This window comes from Bactrocera dorsalis, chromosome 2, assembly GCF_023373825.1.
Source record: "Bactrocera dorsalis isolate Fly_Bdor chromosome 2, ASM2337382v1, whole genome shotgun sequence".
NCBI lineage: Eukaryota > Metazoa > Arthropoda > Insecta > Diptera > Tephritidae > Bactrocera > Bactrocera dorsalis.
In genome coordinates this window covers 84,614,602-84,628,503 of record NC_064304.1, presented here as the reverse complement: position 1 = coordinate 84,628,503, position 13,902 = coordinate 84,614,602, and the positions used below count along the sequence as shown (strand labels likewise).

The window sequence follows — 13,902 nt, the reverse complement described above, 5'->3', positions numbered from 1 at the left end:
ATTACTATCAAGTGATCGTTGGTCGGTATGGCCGCCAGTATGCCGGTGCAAGCCTTTTGAATGGCCTCTACGTCTGCATAACGCTTTCCTTTCATGGGTAAATGCATTTATCCGAAAAGGAAGAAGCCGCACGGTGCCATATCAGGTGAATACGGGGAGTGGTTAATGGTTAAAATGTGATTTTTGGTCAAATAATCGGTCACAAGCGTCGATCGAATGTTGGATTCTGAGCAATTTTTGGTCTTCAGTCAATTTGTGCAGAACACACCGTGCACACACCTTTCGTAAGCCCATATATTCAGTCAAATGCGATAAATCGATGCTTTGAAGATGTGCAATCCCATTTCCATGAATTTCAATAATGATTTCGGCTGATTTTTGATAAATTCACGCACAGTTTCGATGAAATTTCCGGTGATCACAGGTTTTGATTGGCCAACATGTAAATCGTCATTTTTTTAATTTTTTTAATTTTAAAACAAAATTTAATCTTGGCTCTTTGTTCGAAGCTCATTTTCGCACCGATAACAAAAATATACTGACACTTAAAATAACTTCAATTCTAATCAATGAAATCTCATGAAATTCGCACTGGACAATAGATAAAGATGTCAGATTCTAATGCACCAGTCGACATATAGATGGCGCGATCAGGAGGCGCTAGATTCAAAAAGTCCTGCTTACTTTGGAACGCACCTTGTACATATACATATATATTTTAGGGCTCTCTGAATTTTCCTTCTAGGTATTACAAACCCTGTTCAGGGTATAATTACCATGCTAAATTATAAAAGGAGGGTAAAACAGCTAATTTTGACATTTTTAGTGAAAACACGTTAAACAATTTGTTGTTGTAAGGAAACTAACGACACGACCTTTCATAATTGAATCATAGCTATATATTCCTAAAATTGAGATCAATTCGTTTTCAATCGATCGCCTTTTGCTTTGAATTGAAATCTTTCTCAATTTTGTGAGTGAGAGTTTTGCGTTTAGTTTCAATCAAAAAATAGAACCGTTAACATTTTCATCGTCCGCAGCCCACTGTATCTAAAATATTATATACATATGTTTTTTTTCGTTCGATTACCGAAACAGTTATGCGTTGTCTAGATTTAACATAATCCGTTTTTTAATTAATTCTAAGGCGAGTTAATTCAAAGAAGGTCAAAAACTTCTTCTCCACCGCAAGTTTGTTTCATCAATTAATTATTTATTTTTTTATTTTGCACGTTTTTATAGCTTTCTTCTACATTCATATTCATATCTTTCAGAAATGTTTATATTTTATCCTTTCTCCACGGATTGCGCTTCACAATAGACTTAACTATTTTTTCCCCTTTCTTCTGCTTATTTGCACTTTCTGTTCGTCAACTTTTTGGAATAAAATCAAAGCTCATACAAAGAAGCCTATTGATAATAGTGAAATTGAATTTTGCGAAAATAACGACGACTTACTATGTGCATGTATGTATGTATGTATGATATAAACCTACTCTTGTGTATATTTGAGCTTCAATTAGCACATTTTGGAATTTTTAAGACCATTATAACACGGATTTTAAAAATGTATTTTTAATATTCATTATCGGAGTCTTAAACACAGTATGTGAGAAAATATTGATAACTATGCAACGGTGAACATTTTGCCAACTTTTTAGATGAATTACCATGCCAACTTCGAAGGCTAAAGCTCATAAAGAGATTTTGACCTCTGTTGAACTCTAAACTCCTTCCTTAGAGAGTTTAGTCAGTCTAAGATTTTCACTTCTTACTTACAACTTCTGAAAATAGGTCACCAACCATGCTCGGCTCGTACTTACATATCTTTGCCGATTCTCCATTGTTTCTACATATTATTATAACGGTTGTGTTTCTTTTAGGCATGCGGGTTTCAATGCGACAATACTCTTTCAGTATTTTTGATAGCTATTACATGATTTATACTCGAAATCATTTGAAAACATAAGGTCACGCCCTTACCTTTATAACATAGCTAAATTCTTGACAGAAGAACACTCAAAAAATGCTTGACCGTAACATTAAATTATACTATTTTACTCCTTCTTAACAACCACATGTCAGAGATGAAGTGAATTGTGTGAGACTCAAATGCTACATAAGTATGTCAATGTCGGCGTACAGCTCAACGTTCCATCGAATGAGATATTCACCTTTGCCAATGCGCAGAGGACCATAAATTTTTCGCAAAACCTTTTTCTGAGCGCCCCTATGGCTGACTTATCAGCTGATGTCATTCCACGCCTCCGCACCATAATATGCAGGACAGGCAGTGATGGATTACCGCCTAGGCGCGAGGCCCGGGGCCTAGGGCGGGCACAATTTGGGGGGGCGGCAAAATTTTCAGAATGTCAAAATTTTAAAATCTGATATAATGTATACGACAATAGAATGTAATTCATTTTGTGAGTAACTTTTTTATTCGTGATTGCAATACTGATAAAAAATGTTTTATAACAGAAATAATTGAGTATCTGATAAGCTTTTTCTGACAAATTTCAAAGCTCTGTTGACTTGTTGTATCTGGTTAAAGTTTATAATTTAGATGTAGAGAACGTTTTGTTCGTAGAATCGTTTATTCAGAACTAAAAGAAATTTTCTTTATAAGACAAATCATACGAAGTATAATAACATTGATTAGAATATAATAATTACAAGGAGTTGGTGTTGACAAGCACATTTCAACAGCATCTTTAGGTAAAGTTTAATCTTACAAGTGAGGAGCCGCTTCCCTAAAATTGCACAATGTTTTTTCTTATTTTTATTTTCAATCGATTCCGGTGTTTCATATGTGCTGAATTGATATTAAAAAGTATTCATTTAAAATTCATCTTTTGTATGTATATAAAAATATTTTTATTCTTAAAAATGATTTCTATAGAATCAAAATAAAATGAATATATTCATCTTCTTATAGCCATATGAAAAATAGAAACAGATTGAAGAAAATAAAAATTTAAGAACATTGATGTTTTCATTTCGCAATATTGTGAATTATATGACGATATAACAAACTTTTATAGCTTTAAAGCAATAATTCGTAATTATTGTAAAATGTTATTAAAATTCAAGTATATATTTATGTCGATATATAACAGCCGTGGTCACGCAAAATAGCACACCATTGTCATAAGAAGCAATAAGACGCTTATACAATTGACAAAGTTCTTTAAAAAGCTTAAAAGGGCTAAAAATATCACTATTTGTTTATTACAATTTATCCAATTAAGTAAAAAATAACAATTAGCAAATACACGAATAAAATAATATTAATTGAAAAAAACTTGACCTCCCTCTAAAAATGCCTATTTGAATGTCAAAATAGCCCCAATTTACCAAACCTGCAAAAAAATTATGTGAAATTAATGAAAAATTTAATCAACTATTTGGTGGCTTCCATAACATATTTACGTTTCTATTACTTGGTAACTATATCCCGATTTTGCATTACGGCATTACATCTGCGTACCATATTTCTACAAAAAGCTTCTCACACCTCTCCGTGGGCTTCCAAGCTTCCTTAATACCTTCCCATAATATTGTTCAAAATTTGAGAAATTTTTAGCCGCAATTTTTAATTTCTTAACATCGTTCCATAGGTTTTCTATGGGATTAAGGTCAGGGCTTTACGCTGGGCCAATCCAAACATTTATATTTTCTTTCATAAGCCGTTGGGAAATTTTAAGACGGCATACGGACTTAAAAGCCCTTCTCAAATTCGTTGGTCGGCTCGACATCGAGGCATGCTACACACATTAGAAAAAGAGTGGCATGGAATAATTGTTTCACTAAACTTTACTGGCGAAAACAAAGATGAAAACCTACTACGCGATCTGAAGCTAAGGACTGCAGCAAAAATTACAACATCTAGAAACAGAAAATTCTAGTGATTGTTTGGAATGCAGTTTTGGATCGCTAATGCTGCGATATGAAGCTTCAGGATTCTCAAGCTGATTTATCATCTGTGATAAGAATATATAGTTCTTTCGCATTATCTTCTCCAAGATTATGAGAGATATACAATTTTCTGATTATGAAAAAAAAAACCAAAGCACTATCTGGAGTTCAAAAATATTACCACTATGACACCCATCGTAAAAAAACCCGAAAAACTTCAGGCTGACGAGTCACGGGAAAATGAAAGAACAGCTTTATCTGAGAAGAAAATTTTGGAACCAACGTTTACTATCTAATTTTAGATACTTTTAAGTGTACAATTGAGATGGACGTAAAAGTGCTATCATAATCTTTACGCGAAATAAATTTAATTTTTTGACAATTTATATGAAATAGATACGAATGACATTCCAAATATCGCCCAGATGAATAGTTACTAAGTATTCTGACGATTGTGGAAAGATACCTTCGCGAATGAATGTATTCATTTGCACTGTCAAACGCAAAGATTCCTCTAATGAACACAAAAGATATCGATCCGCGCATTCTAAAAATATCAAGATGTTATCCAAATGAGACATTGCTTATTATTTTTTGAGTATTCCGGCTACGAAACTGTTCAGGAGAAAGACCTTTTCCACCTTGAAAGAAGTCAAAACGTATTTACGCGCAAGTATGGGACAAGAGAGACTCAAAGCTTTATGTACTCATTTGAAGCCCAACTAGTTCAAGAAATTGATTACAGACGACATAATTGATGATTTTGCTCAGACGAAAGTCAGAAAGAAGATAATAAAAATTAAGTTATGCATTATAGTTTATGAAAACTGACTGTTATTTATGTTGTTTAAATTTATTGTATTGTGTTAACAATTATACCTTTTATGAAATAAATATTAAATCTTAATGAATACTCAAAGAAATAAAATGTCATCTTTAAAAAAAGCGGCTATCAGACAGGGCCTAGGGGCGGCAAAAGACTTAATCCCGCCACTGAGGACGGGAATGATGAGGGTCTTGTAGAGTTTGGTCTTTGTTTGTCTAGAGAGGACTTTACTTTTCAACTGCCTACTCAGTCCAAAGTAACATCCGTTGCCAAGAGTGATTCTGCGTTGAATTTTGTTATTGTTGTTGGTGTTGATGCTGGTGTGGACGCTGATTCCAAGATAAACGAAATTATTTACGACTTCAATGTTAGGACTGTCCACAGCGACGTGTGAGCCAAGTCGCGAATTTGATAGTGCGTCTTTTTACTGAAATCTCCTTTTGTATCGAACGACTCCGAAAGGCCTTTCCGATCCTGACTGAGCTTTTGGTGTTGCTCAACGTCAGCTTACGCTGCCGAATTAGCTTTGCGAGGATACCAAGTTCAGACATAGCGGCATAGAGGCAGTTCTTTTACGTGCTGTCACATGCGGCTTTAAAATTGACGAAGAGGTGGTGTGCGTCGATCTTCCTTTTACCAGTCTTTTTCAAGATTTGACGCATGGAGAAAATCTGGTTCATAGTAGATTTTCCAGGTCTAAAGCCACATTACTAAGGTATAATCAGTTTGTTGACGGTGGGCTCACGATAATGCTTATATGAGGTATTAAGGAGGATTACCCCTCGGTAATTGGCGCAGATTCTTAGATCCACCTTTTGCGGATTGGGCAGAATATAATTTGGTTCCAATTGTCGGATAATGCATGCACCTTGTCAGTTCTTTGCCGCCGTATTTGAATAGCTCGGTCGGTAATCCATCGGACCCTACCCTTTAGTTGTTCTTCTGGTGGATAATTGCTATTCGAACCTCATCATAATCGGGCAATGGAACATCTATTTTATAGTCAAATGTTACACTTTCACTGCCGTTGAGCAGGCTGACGAAGTGTTCCCTCCATATCCTCAGTATGCTCAGAATATCAGCCACTAAATCCCCACTTTCCACCAAATTCGTTAGACGCCTCATCTTTTCGATTGCGATATAAGATGTCCGCTTTCTCTCCACTGCGACACGGCAGTCCTCACCGAAAACCAATGATTTCGTTAGAAGCTTGAAATGCCGTCCCACAATTCCCTTATACCGAGTTTCTGATGAGTGCTCTTCGCCACAACATGATAGTGGTCCAAGTCGATGTTAGATCCTCGGAGCGGACTCTCGTCAAGGATACTGGAGACATGGCATCCATCTATCACAACATGATCGGTCTGTTTTTGAACTTTTGATCCGGAGGCAGACAAGTGTCTTGAAGAATTTTCTTGTGCTTAAATTCCATGTTGCAGACAACCATATTTCGGGCCTCTGCGAAGTTGATCAGTGGCAATCCATTTGGAAATGTTTCGCCATGAATGCTGAATTTTTCAACCGTTAAAATCGCGAAGCACAATTTTTACATCGTGGCACGGGCTTCTGTTGTTATTTTTGTTTTAACGGAATATCAATCCCCGTTAGGATGGTAAGGGTTGTCCAGGTTGTCGTCGACGTCATTTAGCGGGAGGCCCAAGAAACGTGCTGTTTTGATGGAGTCGGACCAAAGTGAAAGGGTGTTAGATGAGTGGGGTTAGCCGGGAACTTCAAAGGGGTGGCCAGTGTCATGCAGAGACTCATTGCATACAGGGTATATATTGGATATGGCTGTGTCTATTCTGGATAAATCTGCTACAGTATCCTGAACGAAGCTGTGCTATGGACTCGCGTTTCTCGCGGCAACTCGAGCTCTTCGTCTGGGATGGGTGGGGATTTGACTCCAAGAACGCTATTCACTGGAAGGGAGTCGGTTAAGGTGTTGATAGCTCCACTGTGAATGGAGATCAGTACCTGTCGGAAGTTAGTTGCGTCCATCCGGTCCGCTCGGTGCACTGTTCGATGTCATCGACGTAGTTAAGGAAAGACTTCTTGATGTTCCTAGAAGGCGGTTCCGCTCCAAGCAGGTGGCTACAGGGGTGATTTCTACGAAAACATCCTATCAGGAACTGCCTGGAGAGGAGTTCATTATGCTACTTAACTGGGAGCATAAGCGTCTGAATATGTAGGTGTTCGATGGGAGACATCAAGAGGCATCCGGTCGTGGTCCGGAGTGCACTGTTCTGACAGGTCTGAAGTTTTCTTATCTGCATCCAGGTTAAAAAATTTTACTCTGATGCGAATTGTGGCCGGAAGCTCATCCAACGGAGTGAATGCCAGACTCGACGACTGAGTATTTATCTCATCACGAATCTTTTTCACAGGCAGTGGTTTCTAAGGGTCGTGTCAAACGGGTTAGCTACCACATCTTACACAATGATTGCTCACGCTCCCAGGGAGTGTGGCGAGGACGCAAAAGTAGGAATTGTGTAAAGCTCTACGACTGTGGTCGTTTACAGAGAAGCATAACCAGAGAACGTTTATCATAGAGAAGGTTCACGGCGCGGAGATCGTAAAAATATTTTTTGCTAACTCGGTCGAGGTGGAGGAGTTTCACCACTGCCAGCTCGGCAGGAGAAATTTTAACATTTTCGCTTGAACAGAGCTGAGCGTGAAATAAAAATTATGCTCAAAACTATATATTGCTCTAACAGACGTATGTTCGCTCTTTTGCTTATAACGGGTGATTTTTTTGAGGTTAGGATTTTCATGCATTAGTATTTGACAGATCACGTGGGATTTCAGACATGGTGTCAAAGAGAAAGATGCTCAGTATGCTTTGACATTTCATCATGAATAGACTTACTAACGAGCAACGCTTGCAAATCATTGAATTTTATTACCAAAATCAGTGTTCGCTTCTTTTCTTTTTTATCGACAAATTTTGTTCAGCGATGAGGCTCATTTCTGGTTGAATGGCTACGTAAATAAGCAAAATTGCCGCATTTGGGGTGAAGAGCAACCAGAAGCCGTTCAAGAACTGCCCATGCATCCCGAAAAATGCACTGTTTGGTGTGGTTTGTACGCTGGTGGAATCATTGGACCGTATTTTTTCAAAGATGCTGTTGGACGCAACGTTACGGTGAATGGCGATCGCTATCGTTCGATGCTAACAAACTTTTTGTTGCCAAAAATGGAAGAACTGAACTTGGTTGACATGTGGTTTCAACAAGATGGCGCTACATGCCACACAGCTCGCGATTCTATGGCCATTTTGAGGGAAAACTTCGGACAACAATTCATCTCAAGAAATGGACCCGTAAGTTGGCCACCAAGATCATGCGATTTAACGCCTTTAGACTATTTTTGTGGGGCTACGTCAAGTCTAAAGTCTACAGAAATAAGCCAGCAACTATTCCAGCTTTGGAAGACAACATTTCCGAAGAAATTCGGGCTATTCCGGCCGAAATGCTCGAAAAAGTTGCCCAAAATTGGACTTTCCGAATGGACCACCTAAGGACGCAGCCGTGTTCAACATTTAAATGAAATTATCTTCAAAAAGTAATTGTCATGAACCAATCTATCGTTACAAATAAAGAACCGATGAGATTTTGCAAATTTTATGCGTTTTTTTTTTTAAAAAAGTTATCAAGCTCTTAAAAAATCACCCTTTATTTTTATAAACGTTCTCTGCTCTGCATATACGTTAAATATCATAAACGTTCTCTGTCTATGAAAAACGTTCTCTGCATTAAGTTTACGGTCCCTCTTTTTTAAAATAATATTTACTGATTTTGGCGTCATCTAGCGCCAATATTTTGTCAACAAATTTAGAATGTTGGCCACTCTGTTTACTTTACACTCAGCAGGGAACTCCTCTCCAGCAACACATGGTCAAAAAACAAAACAAACCAGTCGACGGAAATAAATGAAATTCCTTCACCGTCAAAGATTAACTGAATAGTAGTTTTGCTAATAAATAAATAGTAACATAATGCCGAAAATAAAAACTGAAAAGAAAACTCGCATACACCAAGAGGTGCAAAAGCAAGGTAAGTGTAATAAAAGATATAATGTCTTCCTCAGAGTTTTATTGATATTTACTTTACACTTATTTCCATCCAGGCATCGTCTTCAATAAAGATTTTGGCCAACATATACTAAAAAACCCTCTTGTTATACAGAGTATGCTGGAGAAGGCTGCATTGCGCAACACAGACACCGTATTGGAAATCGGTCCCGGTACTGGTAATATGACGGTACGCATGTTGGAGCGAGCAAAGAAAGTCATTGCCTGTGAAATCGATACAAGATTAGCTGCGGAATTGCAAAAACGTGTTCAAGCCACGCCGTTGCAACCTAAATTACAAGTGCTCATCGGCGATTTCCTCAAAGCGGAGTTGCCTTTCTTCGATTTGTGTATTGCCAACGTGCCTTATCAAATCAGTTCTCCACTGATATTCAAATTATTGCTACACCGACCACTATTTCGGTGCGCCGTCTTAATGTTTCAGCGTGAGTTCGCACAACGTTTAGTTGCCAAACCGGGTGATAAGCTGTATTGTCGCCTGAGCATCAATACCCAGTTGTTGGCACGCGTCGATATGTTAATGAAAGTTGGGAAAAATAATTTTAAACCACCGCCAAAAGTTGAGTCAAGTGTTGTGCGCTTGGAACCAAAGAATCCACCTCCACCTGTCAATTTCACAGAATGGGATGGCCTAACACGTATCGCATTCCTGAGGAAGAACAAAACTCTGGGTGCGGCGTTCAAAATCAATTCGGTGCTTGAGATGTTAGAAAAAAATTACAAATTACATTTGTCATTGCATAATAAAGTAAGCTTGAATTATCCTAAAATCGTAATTAAATAATGTAATTATAATTTGTTTTTACAGCCACTAGAGTCAGATTTCAACATGCAAGCCAAAGTTTCAGCCATACTACAGAAGTTGGAAATGGAAAATTCGCGTGCACGTTCAATGGATTTGGACGATTTTATGAAATTGCTGTTGGCTTTCAATTCCGAAGGCATACATTTCAACTAGTGAATAGTAAATTATTTTGAAAATAATTGACATTAATTAATAAGGCGATAAAGCAATAAAATGCGGAAGGGATGACCATTAGCAATAAGTAACTGCTAACTTCATGAGGTCCTAACGTACAAACCTATAACGAAATAAGCATTTTAAACGCATTTGTTGCATTTATTTGAGCGAAAGTTCAGTACATTCTTGTTATAGGTTTATATTCATAATTATATATGGGGATATTTCTTAGATATGCTAGATATCTATAAATTTTATTAATATAAAGAAATTATTTTTCTGTCTTTAGTTATTTGTATACACCATAGATTACAATTATTTAAAAATGATAACACATGAACAGGTAAAAGATGTAGAGATATTTAAAAGGAGTTAAGTTTTGCAATTACAATTTCATTTAATGTTCAACACACACACGATGATAGTCTAAAAACAGTAAAATTCACACATAGGATTATTTACCCGTTGCGTCATAGACATAATATACTACAATAGCTCAATGGTTTTCCTTAGTCTAATACAACAATCAGTTCATGACTTTTTATTTATTTACGTTCCTTAATTTGTTCTCCTTAAACTGCCAATAACAACAACATTATTTGAAGTTACATGCATATGAAACGCCACCGTAAATTGTAATGTAATTATAATCGAATCTACAATTATTATTTTTTGTTTATTAGGATTTCAGTACGAATACTTTGGCATTTAAAAACGCAAATGAAGTTCTTTCGTTAAATTAATGAAACCACAGCTACACAAATAAAAATGACATGCGTAATTTGCCCTTTAGTCGGAATACAACAAATGCTTTTTTTAACAGACAAACTACAACAAAATAAAATTGCACTTTTTACACTGAAATATGTATGCCTACGAGAAATAAGTAACTAAAACTTGCATGAACAATACATGCGAATTAATTATTATACTTGTCATTATAAAAGTCCACACTGTTCAACCGTATGCTATACGAAGCATTGGAGGTGACACCGTAAAATAATCTACACCAATCCGCATAGGTTGGCATAGGTCAACTAATTGAGAAAACTTAAAATATCTTGTTGTGACAATGTATTCAGATTCTTATTATCCTGTGACTGTTGCTGTGTGGTATTCTGCTGTGGTAGCAGTGGTGTTAAATTATTCATACTATTCAAAGCGTTGCCATTACTGGCACCAACACCGCCACCACCACCACTATTATATCCAGATGGATAAATATAATTCACTGCCGGTCTTTGCATGCTGGCGTTAACCATTTTATTACTACCGCCGAAGGGATCCAAATTGTCCAAAGACGATGAATTGTTATTACTATTACTGCTAATAGCCTGAGGCGAGGCTAACTGATGGTTCATAACTAAAGGATTTGCGCTATGCCAGTTGTTGGTCCAACTATCATTTGAGCGCGCTTGGTTGGGACTGGTCAAGTTGTTGCTACCACCACTAAGTGCATACGGATTTACAATGGGTGAAACTGCAGTAGTAACTGTAGCAGCAGACTTTGGCGATGGGGAGTTGCTCAAGTTGGTCAGATTCGAATTCATCAAAGAGGAAAGAATATCCGGTTTAGGCGGTGCGTTGTGTGATATTCTGTAAAAGATTATTAAAATAGTAAAAAATATCAGCGAAATATATAAAAATATAACTCACTTAAGCACATCGTTGTTTGTTTTAAATTTTTGTTGTTGACCCGCTTGTGTTATATTTATTTTTTTCGTTGGTTGCGTTATGGAGAAGCCCGAAAACATGTCATCGTCGCTATTTACACTGCTATTAAGACTTGTGTTTGTTTTTGTACCTTGTTCCAATTCAGTAGTCAAAATCTCAGAAGCATCACGTGGCCTGCGCAAAAAGTACGTAATCATAAACACATCATAAACATAAAACTGCATTACTAAAAAACTCACTTGTTTTCTCTTTGGATAGTTGAGAGTTGCTCCAATTTCTCACGTTGTTCCTTCTCCACCCGACTGAACATTTCCTTAATTAGTGTCACAATCGTGTTGAACTGCGCGATGGTGAGACCATTCTCAACGCATAGTGGCATTAAAAACGGTATACATTTATGTGCCATTACATCTTTAGTTATACCTAACTTAGTGTTGGTCATGGCGATTTTATAAATTCCAATTATAGCCATAATAATTGCGGGTTCGCGGCTTTGTATCTGTTGCAGAAAGGGCAATATTTCATCCAACACCAGCCACTTACCTAGATCTTCTAGTAGTTTACCAATCGATATCAAACAATTTACTTTCACCGACACATTGCTGCTGTGCAAGCAGAGTTTCTTAATTCGTGGTATCACAGCGTTCTTCATGGCGTTGTAGTCAATTAAATTGGAAAACGTCGGTAACACACCTAAGCATAACTCTTGTATTTGCGGCATATCACATTCCAATGAGCGATAAAGCAGTGGTAGAACGTGTAGCTTAACTTCTTCAGCAGGTGTTAACTTTAGTAAGAGATCCATTTTTTGCATGAAAATTAAAAGTATTTGTATGGGATCTGTCAATTTGAAAATGGGTTTCAGATGCGTAAGGATGTGTTCGCAATACTCTTTCTGACTACTCATCTCAGCGATGAGCAATACATTAGGTAAAACAAAAGGTATCATTGGCGAATTCACGAATTCTTTTACCAAATATGGCAATATGGAATGTAAGTTAACGCGATGCGGTAGTGTTGGTATGATTTGTGGAAGTCCTTTGTAGAATTTGGATTTTTGTAAATTATCCCATTGATAAAGGGAATCCAAGTAGCTCAGTGTCTTAACTCCAACGTCTTGGAAATATACTATCTGTTGAATTATTATTTATTATATATTTATAAAATGTATTAAATATTTGTAAATGCACATTTAGTTCCCACCTGTTTCATTTCATGCAATTGTGGGCGCATATGCGGACTTGGATGTAACAAAGCTCTTAAACTTTCGCTCAAATCGCTGGGAATACTATTCATTGGCGGGTACTTTCGTTGGTTAAGATCAGCAGCGTATCGACGAAATGAACTATAATCACTACCAAACATTTTTAACGGTTTACCCGAATAAATAGTGAATATTAATACACCTAGCAAAGTAACGGTAATGTTAATTTTTTGTACTATTACTAAAGCAAATATATATAGTTACATACCTAAAGAGAATAGGTCACTTTCGGTGCTATTTATAGTATTTAACGCTATTTCAGGGGCACAGTACTCCAAACTAGGCTGGGCTAGGACATGAACAGAAGTAGAGTACTCGCGGCATGGCCAAAAGGGTTTACCATCGGTCGCAGGTTGATTAGCTATGCAGAAGTCAAAACCAAATAATTTCCAGCTCCTATTTTTATTGATCACAATAGTTTCTGCGCATATATTACGGTGGACGATTTTGGCGTCGTTATGTAAAAATGACAAACCGTCAAATAATTGCAATAGTCCATGACGTATCTCAACATCATAGAGTTTTTTATCCGAACGTACTGAATCACCCACAACATTAGCCAACGAAGCGAATACTGGCTCCGTCGCGAACGCCAAGGAATCGCGCGACTCCTCAAGCGGATGTTGAACAGTAAGTACGTGTGGATGTCGTATTTTTGTTAACTGTTGCACCCCACGTCTTAATGTTTCCAACATTGTTTCTCGATCATCTTTTGACCAGCGCTCCAGCATTTTCTTTTCGAATACAAATACAGAGACTTCCTGTTTCGTGCTCTTCTTATAGCCATTGTACACCTTCCACATAAGCCCTGAATAATAGTTAATTGTTAATAAATTGTATATTAGCCTTTTTACATAATAAATTACTCACCAACACCTGCTGTACACACCTGCTCCAGTACTTCATATTCTCTGGTGACGTTGTTCCCTGGAAGAACACCAGACAGCTGTGATACTGTCGTATGTACTGTTGAGTAGAATTTATTTATTACGTCCATGGCCATATCCAATTGGCTATCTACAGATAACAAAAATTACGGAAAACGAACGCCGATATAAAGGAATTTACAGCCTTGTTTTGTAAAGGAATTAGTAATTTTTTCCTAACTTCGATGAAATCTTTGTTGTCTATTTTATCTTCTCTTTCGTAAATTACTAATCGATAGAGAA

General features: G+C 37.1%; 2 protein-coding genes and 1 long non-coding RNA gene across 3 annotated transcripts in view; 1 reads left to right on the top strand and 2 right to left on the bottom strand.

Moving 5' to 3' along the window:
- The window catches only part of LOC125776537 (uncharacterized), a 182,155-nt gene that overhangs the window by 100,240 nt on the left and 68,013 nt on the right, over window positions 1–13,902 (bottom strand). The gene's annotated exons all lie outside the window — the stretch shown is intronic.
- On the top strand, window positions 8,633–10,093 carry LOC105228536 (probable dimethyladenosine transferase). Its single transcript, XM_011208410.4, has 3 exons — window positions 8,633–8,796; window positions 8,870–9,582; window positions 9,643–10,093. The coding sequence occupies exons 1-3, from the start codon at window positions 8,739–8,741 to the stop codon at window positions 9,790–9,792; spliced, it is 921 nt and encodes a 306-aa protein (XP_011206712.2). The 5' UTR covers window positions 8,633–8,738; the 3' UTR covers window positions 9,793–10,093.
- Window positions 9,933–13,894, bottom strand: LOC105228535 (SCY1-like protein 2). Its single transcript, XM_011208409.4, has 6 exons — window positions 13,604–13,894; window positions 12,942–13,541; window positions 12,673–12,875; window positions 11,709–12,601; window positions 11,452–11,643; window positions 9,933–11,391 (listed from the first exon to the last, which is right to left on the bottom strand). Exons 1-6 carry the CDS (start codon window positions 13,734–13,736, stop codon window positions 10,833–10,835), a joined length of 2,580 nt encoding a protein of 859 aa, XP_011206711.2. The 5' UTR covers window positions 13,737–13,894; the 3' UTR covers window positions 9,933–10,832.

Excerpts from the sequence above, each read along its gene's own strand:
- LOC105228536 (XM_011208410.4), top strand. The coding sequence starts at position 8,739 with ATGCCGAAAATAAAAACTGAAAAGAAAACTCGCATACACCAAGAGGTG. Across the intron at positions 8,797-8,869 it reads CCAAGAGGTGCAAAAGCAAG|GCATCGTCTTCAATAAAGAT; the intron begins GTAAGTGTAATA and ends ATTTCCATCCAG. Across the intron at positions 9,583-9,642 it reads ATTTGTCATTGCATAATAAA|CCACTAGAGTCAGATTTCAA; the intron begins GTAAGCTTGAAT and ends TTGTTTTTACAG.
- LOC105228535 (XM_011208409.4), bottom strand. The coding sequence starts at position 13,736 with ATGGCCATGGACGTAATAAATAAATTCTACTCAACAGTACATACGACA. Across the intron at positions 12,876-12,941 it reads AAGTGACCTATTCTCTTTAG|GTGTATTAATATTCACTATT; the intron begins GTATGTAACTAT and ends TTACTTTGCTAG. Across the intron at positions 11,392-11,451 it reads ACAAACAACGATGTGCTTAA|AATATCACACAACGCACCGC; the intron begins GTGAGTTATATT and ends AATCTTTTACAG.